Source organism: Eretmochelys imbricata, chromosome 19 (assembly GCF_965152235.1).
Source record: "Eretmochelys imbricata isolate rEreImb1 chromosome 19, rEreImb1.hap1, whole genome shotgun sequence".
NCBI lineage: Eukaryota > Metazoa > Chordata > Testudines > Cheloniidae > Eretmochelys > Eretmochelys imbricata.
In genome coordinates this window covers 11033581-11048457 of record NC_135590.1, presented here as the reverse complement: position 1 = coordinate 11048457, position 14877 = coordinate 11033581, and the positions used below count along the sequence as shown (strand labels likewise).

General features: G+C 56.9%; 1 protein-coding gene across 5 annotated transcripts in view; it reads left to right on the top strand.

Annotated features, from left to right (window-relative positions):
• Positions 1-13791: 13791 nt before the first annotated feature.
• AHDC1 (AT-hook DNA binding motif containing 1) overlaps positions 13792-14877 on the top strand; it is a 106181-nt gene continuing 105095 nt past the window's right edge. For 2 of the 5 annotated variants that reach the window (XM_077837970.1, XM_077837968.1), the window contains exons 1-2: positions 13998-14119; positions 14564-14684. In XM_077837970.1, coding sequence (XP_077694096.1) covers positions 14588-14684 — 97 coding nt within the window. In that variant the 5' untranslated portion in view covers positions 13998-14119; positions 14564-14587. The other 3 variants (XM_077837969.1, XM_077837967.1, XM_077837971.1) reach the window with 3 other exon arrangements.

The window sequence follows — 14877 nt, the reverse complement described above, 5'->3', positions numbered from 1 at the left end:
CAGGGAGCCGTGCGGCTGCCAGGGTGGAGTATGGGGCTAATGGGGTCAAGCTGCACCGCCTTGCCATGCAGTGTATAGACCCCATCCTACCATGGCCACTAAGCGGTTAACAGATGGGCTAGCTGTCTCCGCAGCTGTGGCTAATTGCTGGCCCAGCCAGAGCCAGCGGGATCAGAAGGCCGCAGATCAGAGGTGGTGGCCTGAGGGATTCCTGAAGCAGCAGAGTGGTAAGAAGTGGTCCAGGAAGTTGGCCAGCTGAGAAAGTGAGTCTGGAAAATGGCTTATAAGAAAGGGGGTTGGGAAACAGGCAGGGAATGTGAGGAACTTGGTCCCAGCTGCTTAATGCAGGGCATGGGCTGGAACCCAGAGGACCGGCTGGGGTCCCCTGCCATCCCTAGCAAAGGGGTGGGGTCATAAAACCCCTTGGAGTAAAGAAGGCAGGACTCTGTGGTGGACTGGGGCTGTTGACCCTTTGCTAGGGTCATTGGATTCCTGGTCCCTTCCTGGCCCTGGAAAGGGAGACCCTATAAATAACATGGCTGGAGTCACAAGAGGAAAGCCACCTGGCATGAGGCCCAATGACTGTTGGTGGGAGAAACTGAGGCAGAGTCACTGGCACCATGCACAGCCATGAAAGGGCACTGGCTGGTAAAGGCAACCCTGGACACCCCTCTAATTAGCCATTGGCAGCTCCCTCCTGCAGGCGAGGCCTATGGGCTGGCTGCTGACCTCAGGCAGGGATGTGAACCTGAGTTACACAGATAAGCAACCCACAGAGGAAGCATGAGCCAGCCCCTACCCACAGCAGGTCAGGAAGTAACCTTCCCTGGGGACAGAGTGTCCCAGAACTGTAGGGAAAATTTTCTTGCAGCGGTCTCTGAAGCAGCTGGCACCGACCACTGCTGGGGGCAGGCTGCTGGACGGATCATTGAGCTGACGTGGCCTGGAAATGCCTGTAGTCTGAAGGCTTTCCGGACACAGTGGGGTTGAAGCAAGTGTCCCCAAGGCGAGAGAGCTCCCCAGGAAGCCCGCCCAGCCCTGAGCCAATGCACTTTGAACCTCAGGACAGTGGACAAGGACAATCCAGCTGGTCTCAGTTGCCTTAGTGGGACAGAGGGTAAGAGTCCAGGAAACCATGCAGTCCTGGGGTCTGAAAGGTTTTCTAGCGAGGGCCTTTGGGGGTATGTGTGGACACAACCTCGGGAGCCACTGAGCAGCTACAGCCTCGCACAGGGACCTAATCCAGCATTTCTCCAGGACACCCTGCTGTTTTTCTGTGCCGCCGGCTGGCCGTCAGACACTTTGAACCCCCCTCGATGAGGCTCAGGGCAAGGCCCCAGCTCAAGACATCTTCCCTCTGCATCTCCAAGGGGAGGGGAAAACCCCTTTCCCTGCCAGCTGTTTTCCATGCAACAAGTGCCTGACCACCAAAGAATTCTCCACTCTGGGACTACTCTCTTAGAGGGACCTTTCCAGCATGTGCTTCTGCCAGCTGGCCCTTTAAATCTGTGGTGGGGGCTGGGGCACAACCAGCTGCAGCCCTAGGGGTGTTCCTTTGCATCTGGCTGCTGCAGGCCCTGCCTCCCAGCCGGTGAGGATTCTTCGCACCTCCTCTCTTTTTGCTTTTCCCAGGGGCACAGCATGTTCCATTGCCAGCCCGTGCTCCCCACCCACCCATGCGGGAGGGGGCTGAGCTCTGCCCTCACTGGCACCTGGCGGATCCCTATGAATCAGGGCAGAGAGGGAGAGTTAATTCTGGGCCTCTGGTTACCAGGCAGATTGAGAGATGCGGGACAGACTTCCAAGTGCTCAGCCCCTGGATTTTCAAAAGAGTTCAGGGGACGCAGCACACGTGGCTTGGCCCTAAACGGGGAGGGATTCCAGCAGATCAGTGACACTGTGTGGGGGGAGCCTGGGCGGGGGGGCAGATGACAGGGAATAAATATTGCAGCACCCAGCAGAGTGCACTGCCGTGGGTGGGACGGGAGCAGGGGTGTTGCAAACCAGGAGGGAGCTGGGAGCTGCTTAGGCTGCGCCAAGGGATGAAATTAACAACGGGGACGGCTGGCTCTTGGGGCCTGTCGGGAAGATCAGAAACACCGGGGGACAGTCTCTGATGGAGGCACCTTCACGTGGGAAATGGGAAACCAGTGTGGCTAAAGTGCTAGAAAATATACCCAAGGGAGCGGCCCAGCGTTGGTCCGGGGCAGCGGACTGGGGAGGTGGAGGAGGTCTCCACGTTCACTCTCACGTCTGTGAAAGGAGAATTTAGCTGTTGCTTGGCTGTGCCATGAAAGTGGGTGATTATAACAGTAGCACCCAGAGCCCCCCCACCACCACCCGAGCAGGACTCTCCTGGGCTAGGGGCTGTACAGCGGGCGGCTCGCTGAGCCTGCAAAGGCGGGGCGGGGGGGGAGAAAAGGATTGTTATCCCAGTGCACCGGTGGGGGATTGAGGCCCAGAGTGACCCAGTGGCTTGCCTAGGGGCATGCAGGGAGGCTGGGACAGAGTCAAAAATTCAACCCCCGGCTCCTCCGTTTGTAGTTTGCTGCTTGAACCCCAAGGCCACCCTGCCTCTCTGCACAGGGTAATCGGCATGACACCACTCCCCCAATGCACAAGATCTTTCACCCCTCGCTTGAATTCTTCTGCGGGTAGGGCCGGTGTAGCTGAGAGAGGAATTTACCCCAGAACAGTAGCCCGGGCTAAAGAGGGCAGTATGTGCCTAGGTCCCTCCCCCGTCCTCCAGGCCTGGGCCCCTTCCCCTGATTGCCAAATCCTTTTGCCAGGAGGATCTCTCTGGGGTCCCTCCCAAGTGCACACACTCACACTCTCTCTCGACACCAGAGACGGAATCGGTGAGAGATTCCTCAAAGAGACCTTTTCATTGAAAGGCTCTTTCTTTGCTCATGGAGGAAGGCAGAAAGGGAGGAACTGAACGGGGGGGAGGGGAGAGAAAACGGAGAAAGGGGGGAAGCCAGAAAGAGGGGCTGCTGGCGGAAAAGATGAATGGACTTGGCCAATCCAGCGCTTTGGTGCTGCCAGCGGGTGGTGGTGGGGGGGAGCCGGGTTGTTTTCTTTCCCCCCTAGCGCAGGCTTAATTCAGCCCTCCTCCAGCTCTGCCTCTGAAGGGAGGGGGAGGGGAAGGGAGGCTATTTTGGGCTTGGTCGTTGCTTTCTGGGATCTGTAGTCTGGTGCAGGTCTGAGCCAGGGGACGATGTCAGGGAGTTGGCTAATGCGGCCTCCCTGTCCGCTCCCGGTTCCGAATGCTCTGCTTGTTTCCTGAGCCCCTGTCGAGGGCGCCATTGGCTGGCGGTTCCGGCTGTATTTCCATCTGCTTGTTCCTACACCAGAGCCCAGGCTGACTAGTGCGTGGGGTGCTCTCTGGCTGGTGGTGGGCTCAGCATCCGCCCCCCTTGAGAAGTTGGGCCACGGAAGAGGCTGGAGTCCGCTACTGTCGCTAGCTAGGGGGCTTGGTTTAGTAGCTCCCATGGTAGCAGCTTCTGCCTTTAGATCTGAAGAGTCCCAGGTTCAAACCCCGTGATGGGCCCCAGTGGGGTTAGTTTTGTCAGCGACAGCTCTGGGGAAGGCAGCGTCCCTAACCAGCCGCCCTGATGCCACAGGAGATGGTGGCGTAAGCCGGTCACCCGGGTCGGGGCAAACGACTTGGAGGGAGGGAAGTGGTGATGCCGGCCGAGACTGCAGTCCTTCCCCTTGACAGCCTGCTGCCCCGCTCCCAGGGAGCGGGCTGGTGTCTCTTGCTTCCTAAAAATGTTGGAGGGGCTGTATGAGGCGCTGAGTGCTCCTTCCCCCACTCTGCCGCCTGGGGTGCCCCCCGCTGGGGTGATTGGCTGATGGCCCAGCTCCTGACCTGTCCTGGGGGGCTAGGTGCGGAGATGCAAAGCCAAGAGACAAGGCTGGGCTGGAAGAAGCATCCCAGGGATGGTGGGCTGAGGCTGCCGGACACGGATGGACCCTGTGGTTCTCTCTGGCTCCCGGACATCGGGCTGCGCTGCCTGGGGTCCCCCGATGGGATCCTCCGAAGTCCTGGCATGGACGCTGTGCTCAAGGGAGGGGCTGCTGAGTACCGAACTGGTGCTTGGAATGAAAGAGCCCCGGGAATCCTTGAGTGCAAGGACCCCCTGAAATCTGTCCCTGGCCCCCCTGCGTCTCTCATTAGAAGGACACATTGGAATCCCTGTTATAGAACGGCCACCTCCCAATCTTCCTGGTACCCTGCCCCCGGTCTCCATGGCTCTGATTTATGGTTCTCTTCCCAGTTCTTCCCTGGACTCACTGGGTGACCTGGGGCCAGCCACTTAGGGCCAGATTTTGAAAGGTATGGTGCCTAAATCCTATTGAAATCAATAGGAGTTAGGAGCCTAAGTCCTACTGAGATCAATGAGTTAGGTGCCTAAATCCCTTTGAGGAGCTGTGCCTTAGCAGTTCCTCTGGGCCTGGGTTCCCCATCTGTAAAAGGGGGTGATGTCCACTTCCCCGGGGGCTGGGAAGCTAGATGCAGTGAAATGTGCAAAGTGCTTTGGGATCCCGATGGATGTTGCCACGGATGCCCAGGGTGTCACTGCTATCCTGGAGGAAATGGGGGACGGGCCCTGCTGGGTCTGTGCCAGGCGGGCGGTGCTGCGATTGGCTGCACTCTGTGCCATCGGAGGCCCATGCAGCTCGCATCACGTGAGACTTTTGCTAAGGCCTGAAAAATCTCTTGTCACAGTCACAGGCCCAGCCCCAGGACTCCATATTGATTAAAGAATCCATCAGCTCCTCTCTGCCCCCTAAGTTCCCCAGCACCAGCTGTTACTGCATGGCACAGAGACCGGGCATAGCCAAACTTGGCACCAGAAGCCAGGATGTAATGAACAGGGGACACCAGGAAGCACCAGGCAAGTCCCCCAAGGCTTGGCAAGGAGCAGTGGCTCACCAGATCTGCTCCCCATTTATGGATACAGCCCCACGTGCTGTAGCCTGAGCTCTCAGGGGGCACGGCCCTCCAGCGGGGATAGCAGCCAGTTGCAGAGTAGGGTGGCAGAGGGGTACCTGTGGGTGACGGCTCCATCTTTACTGTTTACAAGGTGCTGGACAAACCTGCCCCACCGATTTGCATTTTACAATGCAAAAACCAAAGAGGAAACTGAGGCACAGACCTGCCCAAGGTCACCTGGCCAAGGAGTGTCAGGTCTGAACCACGGCTATGGAGCAGAGGGCCTGATGGGGGGTGGGGGGGGTGAGAGAGAGCAGCATGGACTAGAACAACATGTTGCAAACCTCACACTTAGGCTCTTGATTTCCATTCTGCGTTCATTAAAGTCTAATCTGCAGCGGAGCAGCCGGGCCGCGCTTGGGAAGGGAAGGGAGGCCCAGTAATGAGGCTCGGAAGCCGAGTCCCCAGGTCTGGCTCTGTGCGGGCGGCTCATCCTGTGTCTGCGAGGCTGTCACCACGTCACGCTGGGGATTAGTCACTCAGTGGTGCTAGAGGGGCTCGCCTGCCTCACTAACGCTAACAGGGAGTGAAACAAGGAGCCGCTGCGGACAAGGGCGGCTTCTGCTGGGCTCTGGGAGGGCGCGTGGCCCTGGTTGAAAACCCCACCCGCGTGGGTAACATGGCGACAGCGGCAGAGGGAGACTCCCCGGCGAGCCGTGTGACTGAGTGTTCCCGATCCCCTCTGCCGGGCTCTACCCCCCAGGCCTGTCCCAGCCACCCGAGGGGAGGCTCCGTGGCTGCTGGAAGCTTGGGTTTGGCCTCTGCTGGGCTGTGGGGGTAGGCCGACCTGATGCAGCCAGGCCGGCGGCTGCTGCGGAGCTCCGTGGGCAGGGGTGAATCTGTGGGACAGAGGGTTCAGAGGTGCATGCAGAGGGAATTGTGGGGAAGGCCTGGGTAATTCTATGAGCAGGGAGGGAGCCACTCTCAGGCTTCAGGGCATCCAGCTCCTGTTCCCTGGGTCAGGAAGGAACGACGACTCCCCCAGGTACAGCATGGCGCACCTAGTCAGCTGCAGGAGGCTGTTTTCCTTCCTTTCCCATCTCCTTGGCTGCAGCCAGAGGCAGGACTCTGGGCTAGCTGGGGGGGGGCAGAGGCCTGATCACCAGCACTCTCGAGGTTAACCCCCTGCTCAGGTTGCCCACAGGTGGGGTGCTGAGGAGCGACAGCTGGAGAGGAAAAGGCCCTGTTCTACCATTTCTCAATGGGCATCAGTCTGAGCCGGGCTGGCAAATGGTACAGGCAGGAAGGGAGAATTTTTCGAGGGGCCGAGCAGGTCAGAGGTAGATCCGGCAGTCGCGATGCCTCCCCTTTGGGGGGGTGGATGGATGGGGGCAAAGGGAGCAGGAATCCAACAAAAGCAGCCACTACCACCAGTCTGTGCTGGCCCTGGGTGGGGAGCTCTGCAGACCCTAACCAAAGGAGTGCCAAGGCATTTTACCAGCACGAATGACCTTTCCTGCCACCCTCCCTTCTGCAGGGCCAGACTGCAAATCCACCCATCTGCACGGGTACACGCTGCGCTCCTCTGGTAATGGGCTCCAACACCCCTACACGCTCGGAGACTGGCAGGCAAGCTGTCTGCGGAGGTCCACGCTAGGCTCCCCGGGACAGCTGAGAGTGAGCTGTGACGGGACGCACTCTGCTGTGACATATGCAGGCAACAACGCAAACTGAAAAAGCCGTCTGTGTCGGAGGGCAGAAATAACCTGCTCCCCCGGGAGCAGGCCGAGAGGGTCAGTTAATTGAGGAGTCTGCAGATTTTGATCCAGAGGGCTTGGCAGAAGCTCGCAGGCAGCCTGGTGCGTGTGGAACATACAGACTTGGGTCTCGGCCAGGAAGGCAGAGCCCCCCGATGGCAGGTTTAAAATGCATTACCTCTGCAGCTCTGTGTTCCGTGCTGCGTTTGATCAATTACCTGCTCTTCTGGGAAAGCGGCAGGTCTGGGGAGGTTGTACTGCAGTGCGGGCGCTGGACACCTTCCCTCCCGTACAGCTAGACTCGCCTACGGATGAGCCTGCAAAAACAAGCCCGCGCTCCTTGTCTGTGTCACAGCCGAGCTGGGAGGCCCACGCCCCTGGCGTCAGGGGGCCGAGAGGGACGGTCCCTGCTTGCAATCTAAGGAGTTGGGAGAGGCACGAGGTGGGAGAAAGGAACTTTAACGAAGGAGAAACTGAGCCCGAGAGGGGATGAGCCACAGCTGGGGTTTGAGCCCGGATCTCTTGAGTCATTTCCCTTGCACCAGCCTTAACCACTAGGCCGCCCTCTTTCTCATGGGCCCAAGGGCGCCCGCTGCTCCTTTTGGTGGCTGATGCTCCCAGACACGCGCCCTGCGGCTCTCAGAGGAGGCGGGAGCCTTTTCCCTTGCACAGCAGGGTTTAGAGGCGAATCGGGCCCGTAGGCTCAGGGAAGGGATTTGCACGTTAAGGAGCTTGATGAATTATTGAAAAGCCTCCGTGATGCCTCGCTCCTCCAAACCCTATTAGTGTGTGTGGGCACAATGACACCGCACATGGGCTAGGGAGTGGGAGGGAGGAGCACAGGCTTCCTCCCCCCAGTGCCACCCCCCGAGGGAAGACTCCAGGCAGCGCTCTGGCAGAGCCGTGGCGCTGGACTTGGGGATGGGGGTTTGCCCTCCTGACATGGTTGACAGTCGCGCTGCCAACCCTCCCCTTGGTATGTGATCACCTCTGTACTGTCACCGTTTGGAACTCCCCCCCCGGGAAGTGTCAGCTGGTACCAGCCTGTTGTTTCAAGGTGCCCTGTGTCTTTATACAATGCAGCATTAGAGAAAGCCGCCAGTGAAAGTGATTAGAGCTCCAGGAAGGATCCCCAGTGAAAGAGCCAGGGCCATTCGGTTTCGAGAGGAGAAGAATGAGTAGGGATAACGAATCCTATGGAGGAGGTAACTCAGGAACTCCTATTTACCCGCTCAGACTGCAGGAACAAGGCGATGCCCAATGACACATTTGTTGCCTTTTCATCTGATAAAAGGAAACTGTTTTTTTTTTACGTTATTAGCTTGTGGAACTCTCAGCCACATGCTCACAGTGAGCACGGAATTTAGGTTTCAAGAAAGGATTAACCCATTTCTCTGGCTAAGAATAGCTGCAGTTACATTAGCTAGGGTAAAATATGTAAGGCACAAATCCTCATGCTTCAGGGCATAAGCTGACCACCATGAGCCTGAGATCAGGAAGGAACTTCCTCCAGGAACAAGTTGTTCTATACTAATCGGGGGTCCCTCTGAAGCAGCTGGGATCAGTCACTGGGGGGATGGCGTACCAGGCTTGATGAACCATTGGTCTCACCTGGGCCAGTTCCTGTGTTCCTATAATTTAACAAATATAACCTCATGCGGTCTCTTCTACCATTCCCCTCCTCCCCCTGAAACCACCAGAAAGGGCTGGTTATTAATGTCCTAACACCCTTTTATTCTGCTGACACCAGACAGAATTTCCCAATTTGACTCCTAGCCCAGGCACAAGTGCTGGCTAAGCTGCCACAGCTGACTTCTGGGGGCACCAGGAGAAGCTGTTTCCCACTGCACTGATCCAGACAGCACTGGGAGGAAGGAGCAAAGCCGGGTCATGCAGAAAGGATAACACGCCAGCGGGCCTGATTCAGAGTTGACGCCGCTCTGTCGCGTTCAGTGGTGTTACTCCTGATTTACACCAGCTTGTGTGATGAGAATCAAGGCCCCGTGCCTCTGCCCGGCTGTTCATACAGTCTCACAGATGCACTCGGATTTCTCTCGCACTCAGAGGCACATGCTGGGTGAACCCACGCCCCTCTGTGACACCCGGAGCCCAGCGATGCTGCCAGATGTCCTGCTCTGGACGGTGCAAGGATTGCGTTGCCATGGCCCTCCCGGGAATTGAATCAAACCGACCACAGCGATTTCCTGCTTTTCAGACTTGTAGGCTGCCACAAAGGTCTGCAATAGCTCAGTTAAAATCCGGCCTCCTCTGAGGGTGATTTTTTTTCTCTAAAACCCTTCCTGTGCCCCTGAACCCACCAGCCCCTGACCATAGAAACCGAGCTTCTACCCCCTGCTCTGACCCCGCTCGTGATTCGATGTAAGTAGGAACAAAATAGGTTTACAGACACATCGCTGCCAAGGAAGTGTGTGTCTCAGGAGGCCAGTCCAGCAAGCCTGCCTTTAAACATAAGATGAATACAGTGCGAATGGATTGCCTACGTTCACGCAGGTTCACCATGTGCATGGCGTAGCATCCCTACACGGCTAGGCCGTAAGACATCCCGCTGTTCCAGCCTGGTTTTCTAGTCTGTTTCCTTTCAGGTTTACAGATGGAAGGGTCCCAACAGTGCCAGTAAAGATGAAACCAAAAGCCTGGATCCTTTGCAGAAGTTCAGCGGGCGACAGACGTGCGCTCAAACCAGGCGCCGAGGAGGGCCGGCCAGCCAAGCCAGCCACACGGTGGCAGCGTAACCCCACGGAGAGGCAGCAGGAGCCTGGGCGAGAGAAGCAAGACCCCCGGGCAAGCTGAGTTCCCGCTAGCCCCTGGTGCGTCTCCGGGAAGAGCAGCGGGAGGGGGCTGCAGGGAGTCGGGCCCCCCCGTGAACAGTGACTGATGGGACGGGTGTGCCCCTCTTTGCAGGCTGTGGTGATTTTGGCATGCACTCGTGCGCATTGTGTTGTCCCCTGCCGTCGACGGAAGTGCTCAAGGCCTCGTGTGTGAGAACGGACCCTGGTTCGTGAGCTCCGCCTGCCTGAGACCTGAGCGATTCGACACCCACAGGCCCCGGGGATTGTGCCTCGCTAGATTTCCCCCTTGCAGGGAAGGGACCCATCCCGGCGCTGCCCGCCGGGTCCGCCTAGACCTGTCTAAACTGGGGCCTGGCTCTGTCCGATGCTGGATCTTGCCCAGCTCATCCTTCTCATTTAGAGCAGAGCAAGTCAGGACCCCAACAGCCGCGCCCTGGAGACGTTTGGCTCTACGTCCAAGACACGGGGTTGCGGCCTCTGTCTAATGGGAATGGAGGAGACTATGGGGTGGGGCTGGGCTCAGGACCGCAGCCCATGTGGGTGCCCTCGGGCGATGCGGTCACTGGGTAAAAGTGGGAGGGTTGGCTCAAAAGCCAATGTGGATTATCAGGACAGGCACCCACTCAGGACTGAGGCTTGAGTCGGGATTTGGGCAGCTCAGATGCTTTTGATCCTCGTTTAACAGCAAGGAGCTGAAAGCAGTGATGGCACCCGCCGCCCCATGGTCGTAGGAGAGAGGCTCTGTTCTTCTCTAGTACCTTTGACCCCATGCGCTCCTTGTCCTTCACACGTATTAATGAATTAACCTGGGTCTGGTGACTCAATGTGATTATCCCCGTTTTGCACAGGGAAACTGGGCCACCAAGAGGTGACGTGACTTGCCTGAGGTCACGCAAGTCAGTGGCAGAGTAGGGAACAGAACCCAAGAGTCCAGACTCTGAGTCAGTGTGTGCTCTAAGCAGGGTCTCTTGCTTTAACCGTGTGTGTGTGTCTAGGTATAGGCTGATGCCTGGGCTGAAAGCCATTACGTGGTGAAATTCAATCCAGGGGCTTGGGGATAGAATAAATTCAAGTGGTTTATATAGATTCTCAGGCCCCTCAGCTTGAGTTACAGCCTTAGGAATGGCTCAGGGCCCATGCATTGTTATTCACAATTGGTGAGGCGCACGTATAAATATTCACTAGTATAAATATTCAGCTAGGATTAATTGCTTCTGGAACAGAGACCTGTGCAGGTGGCATAGCAGAACAGGGCCTCCAGAGCTAGGACTCTGGGTTCGGTTATAAAGTGGTGACTGGGTCACGGTTTGTTAGCTGCCACCAGCATCCCGTGTGACGTGTGTGTGTGCGGTCGTGAGCATCGCACAGGACATACATGCCAACAGAAAGCAGGGGAGGAAAGGTGACATCCTGTCAAAGGCCATGGGAATTTTGTTACTAGTTTTAAACCGGAGCGAGGGGATGCGGCAGGTCCTACCCAGCTCCTTGTAATTCCCTGGGGCTTTGGGCCAGGTTGGGATATATTTTTTTATGATAACTATAGACATGAACTTCAAACCCGACAAAGGACTTGGACAGTTTTAAGCAGCTCTTTGATTAATATGTGACCTTTCAATGCTGTGGATTAAATTAATAAATCTTTAAAATTTAAACCTATGCCACTTGCAATGTAATGTTTTTTGTATAGTCTTCTGGGGGGGGTGGGGGGGAGATCTGCTCCTCTTCTCCGCCACAGATGTGTGTTATGCCCACAACTCCACTATAGTGCGTGTGCATATACAGCAAAAGAGGCAAGATTACTACCAGGTAAAATCCTATGAGATCCGAATATGTGCATCCTTCTGGATTTTGATCTGTTACTAAAAAATAGCAGAAAATTCAAGGCTGACCTCATGGGCTAAATGATAAAACCAGCCTCTCTATGTGCCCGCTCCAACAACACGGATCGTGTGCATGTGCAAATTCTATCGATCCAGGTGGAGGGCGCCCATCCTGGTGGCAGCTGCAACGTCTAATATCATGGCGCTCTCTGCATCATCTGCTTACCTACCAGTCCCCGGCAGACCCACTGACGTCCCTGAAATCAATGGGTGAGTGCAATGAACAGGACTTAGTCCTAGGTGTCTGTTGATACCCAAATATTAATTAGAATTGAATACACAATAAGCAACCTAGGAGTGTATGTGTGGGTGATACATTTTCTGTTTCATCTGCACCTATGTGTTACTTCATTGATGACTCACACATGATTAAAATTCTAGTGATATTCCCAAACCCCTGGAGTTAACCCTTCACTCATCACTCAAGAAAATAAAATGTCATAACAAACATCAGTCATAGTATGTATTTTAATTGTATTGTATCTATGAGCCTCTGTGAAATTAACAATGAGCGAGTGCTTTGAGATCCTTGGAGAGAAGGCCCTATGGAAACACAAATTTGTATTGAGATGCAGCATGATTGAGGGGGCAGGACACTGGACTGAGGGGAGGAGACCTGGATTGTACTCCCAACCCTGCTACTGACCTGCTGTGTGACCTAGGGCAAATCACTTCCCTGCTCTATGGGGAAAGGAAGTATTTTTTCACACAATGCGCAGTCAACCCGTAGAACTCCACAACATCCTCTGGCAAGAAGGCCAAGACCATAAGAGGGTTCAAAAAAGAACTAGATACGTTCCTGGAGGCTAGGTCCATCAATGGCTATTAGCCAGGATGGGCAGGGATGGTGCCCCTAGCCTCTGTTTGCCAGGAGCTGGGAATGGGTGACGGGGTAGATCACTTGATGATTATCTGTTCTGTTCATTCCCCCTGTGGCACCTGGTATTGGCCACTCTCGGAAGACAAGATACTGGGCTAGATGGACCTTTGGTCTGACCCAGTGTGGCCCTTCCTATGTTCTGTTTCCCCTCCTGTTTTGATTGTAATCTCTTAGAGGCAGGGGCTGTCTCTTACTAGGTGTTCGCACATCACCGAGCGGTACCAATCTTGTCCGAGACTTCTAAGCATTCCTGTGATCCCCGTGCTGATCATGCAGTTCCGAGGGCTGTCGATCCCTCACCACGTTTTACGTGAACCAAACAGAAAGTGAGAAATGGTCATGCTGTTTCCTCGTGCTTAAGGCACAGCTTTGGATTTTGCACATGCAATTTGACCATGCAATTTTGCGTGTGTGTGTGCGTGTTGACAGGGCATATGAGGAATATCCACTTTGTCCACAACCCTGTACTGCCAACGCCAAACGTTCAAACATCACGAGTCAGGGCCTCAAGCACCATGCGATGGGCTTAAAAAGCAGGAGACTCTTTAAAGAGAATTCAGCTGGGGCTCTTTTCGTTTGCCTTCTGGTTTGTGATGCTTTAGGGGGGCTTTGGGGTCACATTTTCAATCTTTTGGCCACAACCAGGGTTAAAAACTTACTTGTTTTTAATGAAAGCTGAGAGTCTCTTGTACTCACATGACTCCAGGGGCTGGGGCTTTAATAAATACACCCAATACCATGGCAACCCCAGCACAAATGGAGTCCAAGCAGGAATTCACCCCGAATAAGTCACATAGAGGTGGCTTGAATATTTAGGCTGATGTTTCCAAAGCCACCGTACAGGATTTGTATGCTTCCTTCCCAATGGGAATGGGGTGTCTAGATCCTCTCGAATGGCTTTGAAAATGTCATCCAGAACGTACACAGCCACCCCACCCAGAAATAGGGAACCCCCAGACCCTCCACCAGCATTGCCCCAACCCTAGCGCTGAGTCCTGCAAACCGGAGACAGTGCAAGGCAGTCCCTGTCTATCCTTTGCCAGCACCTGTCCTGAGCCCTAGTCCACGGGCCCAGACCCTGGTGCCACCCCCTCCCAGTGCCATAGTCTGTACTGACTGAGTACCAAAGAGAAAAACACTGCGGTTTGGGCAATGCTGAAACAAAGTGGATTTTTCCCATCCTGTGTGTGTTTAGGTTGCAAGATCATCAACCCCTAGCTCCCTGGGACTGTCTCTCTTTGTCTCTCCCCCGAATATCCTGGCAACAGCAGGGAGGAGAGAACTCCAACCCTCCGGCAGCCCCGCCGGGAGCGAAAGGCGAATCCCCACGAGCAGTAGAGAGCCTATGACACACACACCGCGGAGCAGTTCCGATTCCACCCAGCAGAGGGCAGCGGTGCCACATCCCGGGGGCGGGGGTGGGGACAAACCAACCCCCCCCAAAAAAATAAAAACAACCAACCAGCCCGTCCTGCGGTTCCCAGCAGGCTGCGTCTGGAGGGCCCCGGAGCCTGGCTGTGGGTGCAAAGTTCAGCCCCAAACTTGGCAGAAGTTGGACGGCCGGGCGCGGGAGGTTGGGGGGGCTCCGAGCCCTCGCAGCCGGCTCCGCGCCGGGCTCTGCCCCCCGCCCCAGCTCGGGCTCGGCGGGGACTACAATCCCCGGCATGCCCCGCCGGAGCGCTCCCTGGGGTTCCGGCTCGGCTCCGGCGGCTGACAGGCGAAGGTAAGCAGAAGTCGGAGGCAGGCGGCGGCGGCGGCAGCAGCCCCCAGCGCTCGGGAGCGGCAGGCGGCGGCGAGCCCGTCCCCAGCCCCGGCAGGCTCGGCGGAGCCCGGCAGGCAGCGCGCAGCAGAAGGCGAGAGAGGAGAGAGCAGGGGGGGGAAGGAGGAGGAGGAGGAGGAAGAAGAAGAAGGTGGGGGGGGGGGACGAGCAGCCTCCGCTGCAAAAGCCAGGGCTCTGCTCTGTGTCTTCATTTCCTTTTCCCACCCAGCCCCGAGAGCCGCGGCGGAGGGTGGAGAGCGCGGAGCCGGGGAGCGATTCCTCCCGGGCTTGCAACCCCCCCCCTCCGCCCCCCCCCCCCAAAGCCCCGCAGCCCCCCTCTGCTCCTGGCTTTTCTTTTGTGTGTTTCCCAGGCGGAGAGAGCGAGAGGCGGGAGGGAGCGGGGCAGATCGGCGGGGAGGGGGGGGCAGGCAGGCAGGCAGGCGGGCGGGCTGGCGGGCGGGGAGGGGGGGGGGGCCGTGTCCAGCCGAGCTGCCGGAGGAGAATGTGAGCGGAGGCGATGAACATGCTGTCATTGAAGGTGGCCGGTGGTGCTGAGGGCTCCATGAATCTCTCTGGCAGCAAAGACTCAGCCCCCGTGGAAGAGAAAAACCTGCCCCGGCGGGCGGCTTCGGAAGGGCTGGGTGCCCCGCAGCCGGCTGGTGAGTGCCAACCTTTCCTTTTCCCTGCCGCCCCCCGCCCCTGGGACCCCCCCCCCCGCGCCGCTGCTCCGCTCGGCCGGCTCCTCGGGGCTGCTGGGTTTGCCAATCGATCCCCCCCCCCTTTCCTCCCCCCCCCCCCCGGTAATGAGCTAATCTAGCAACTTGCTGCAGAGTGCTTGGGCAGCAAACTCTG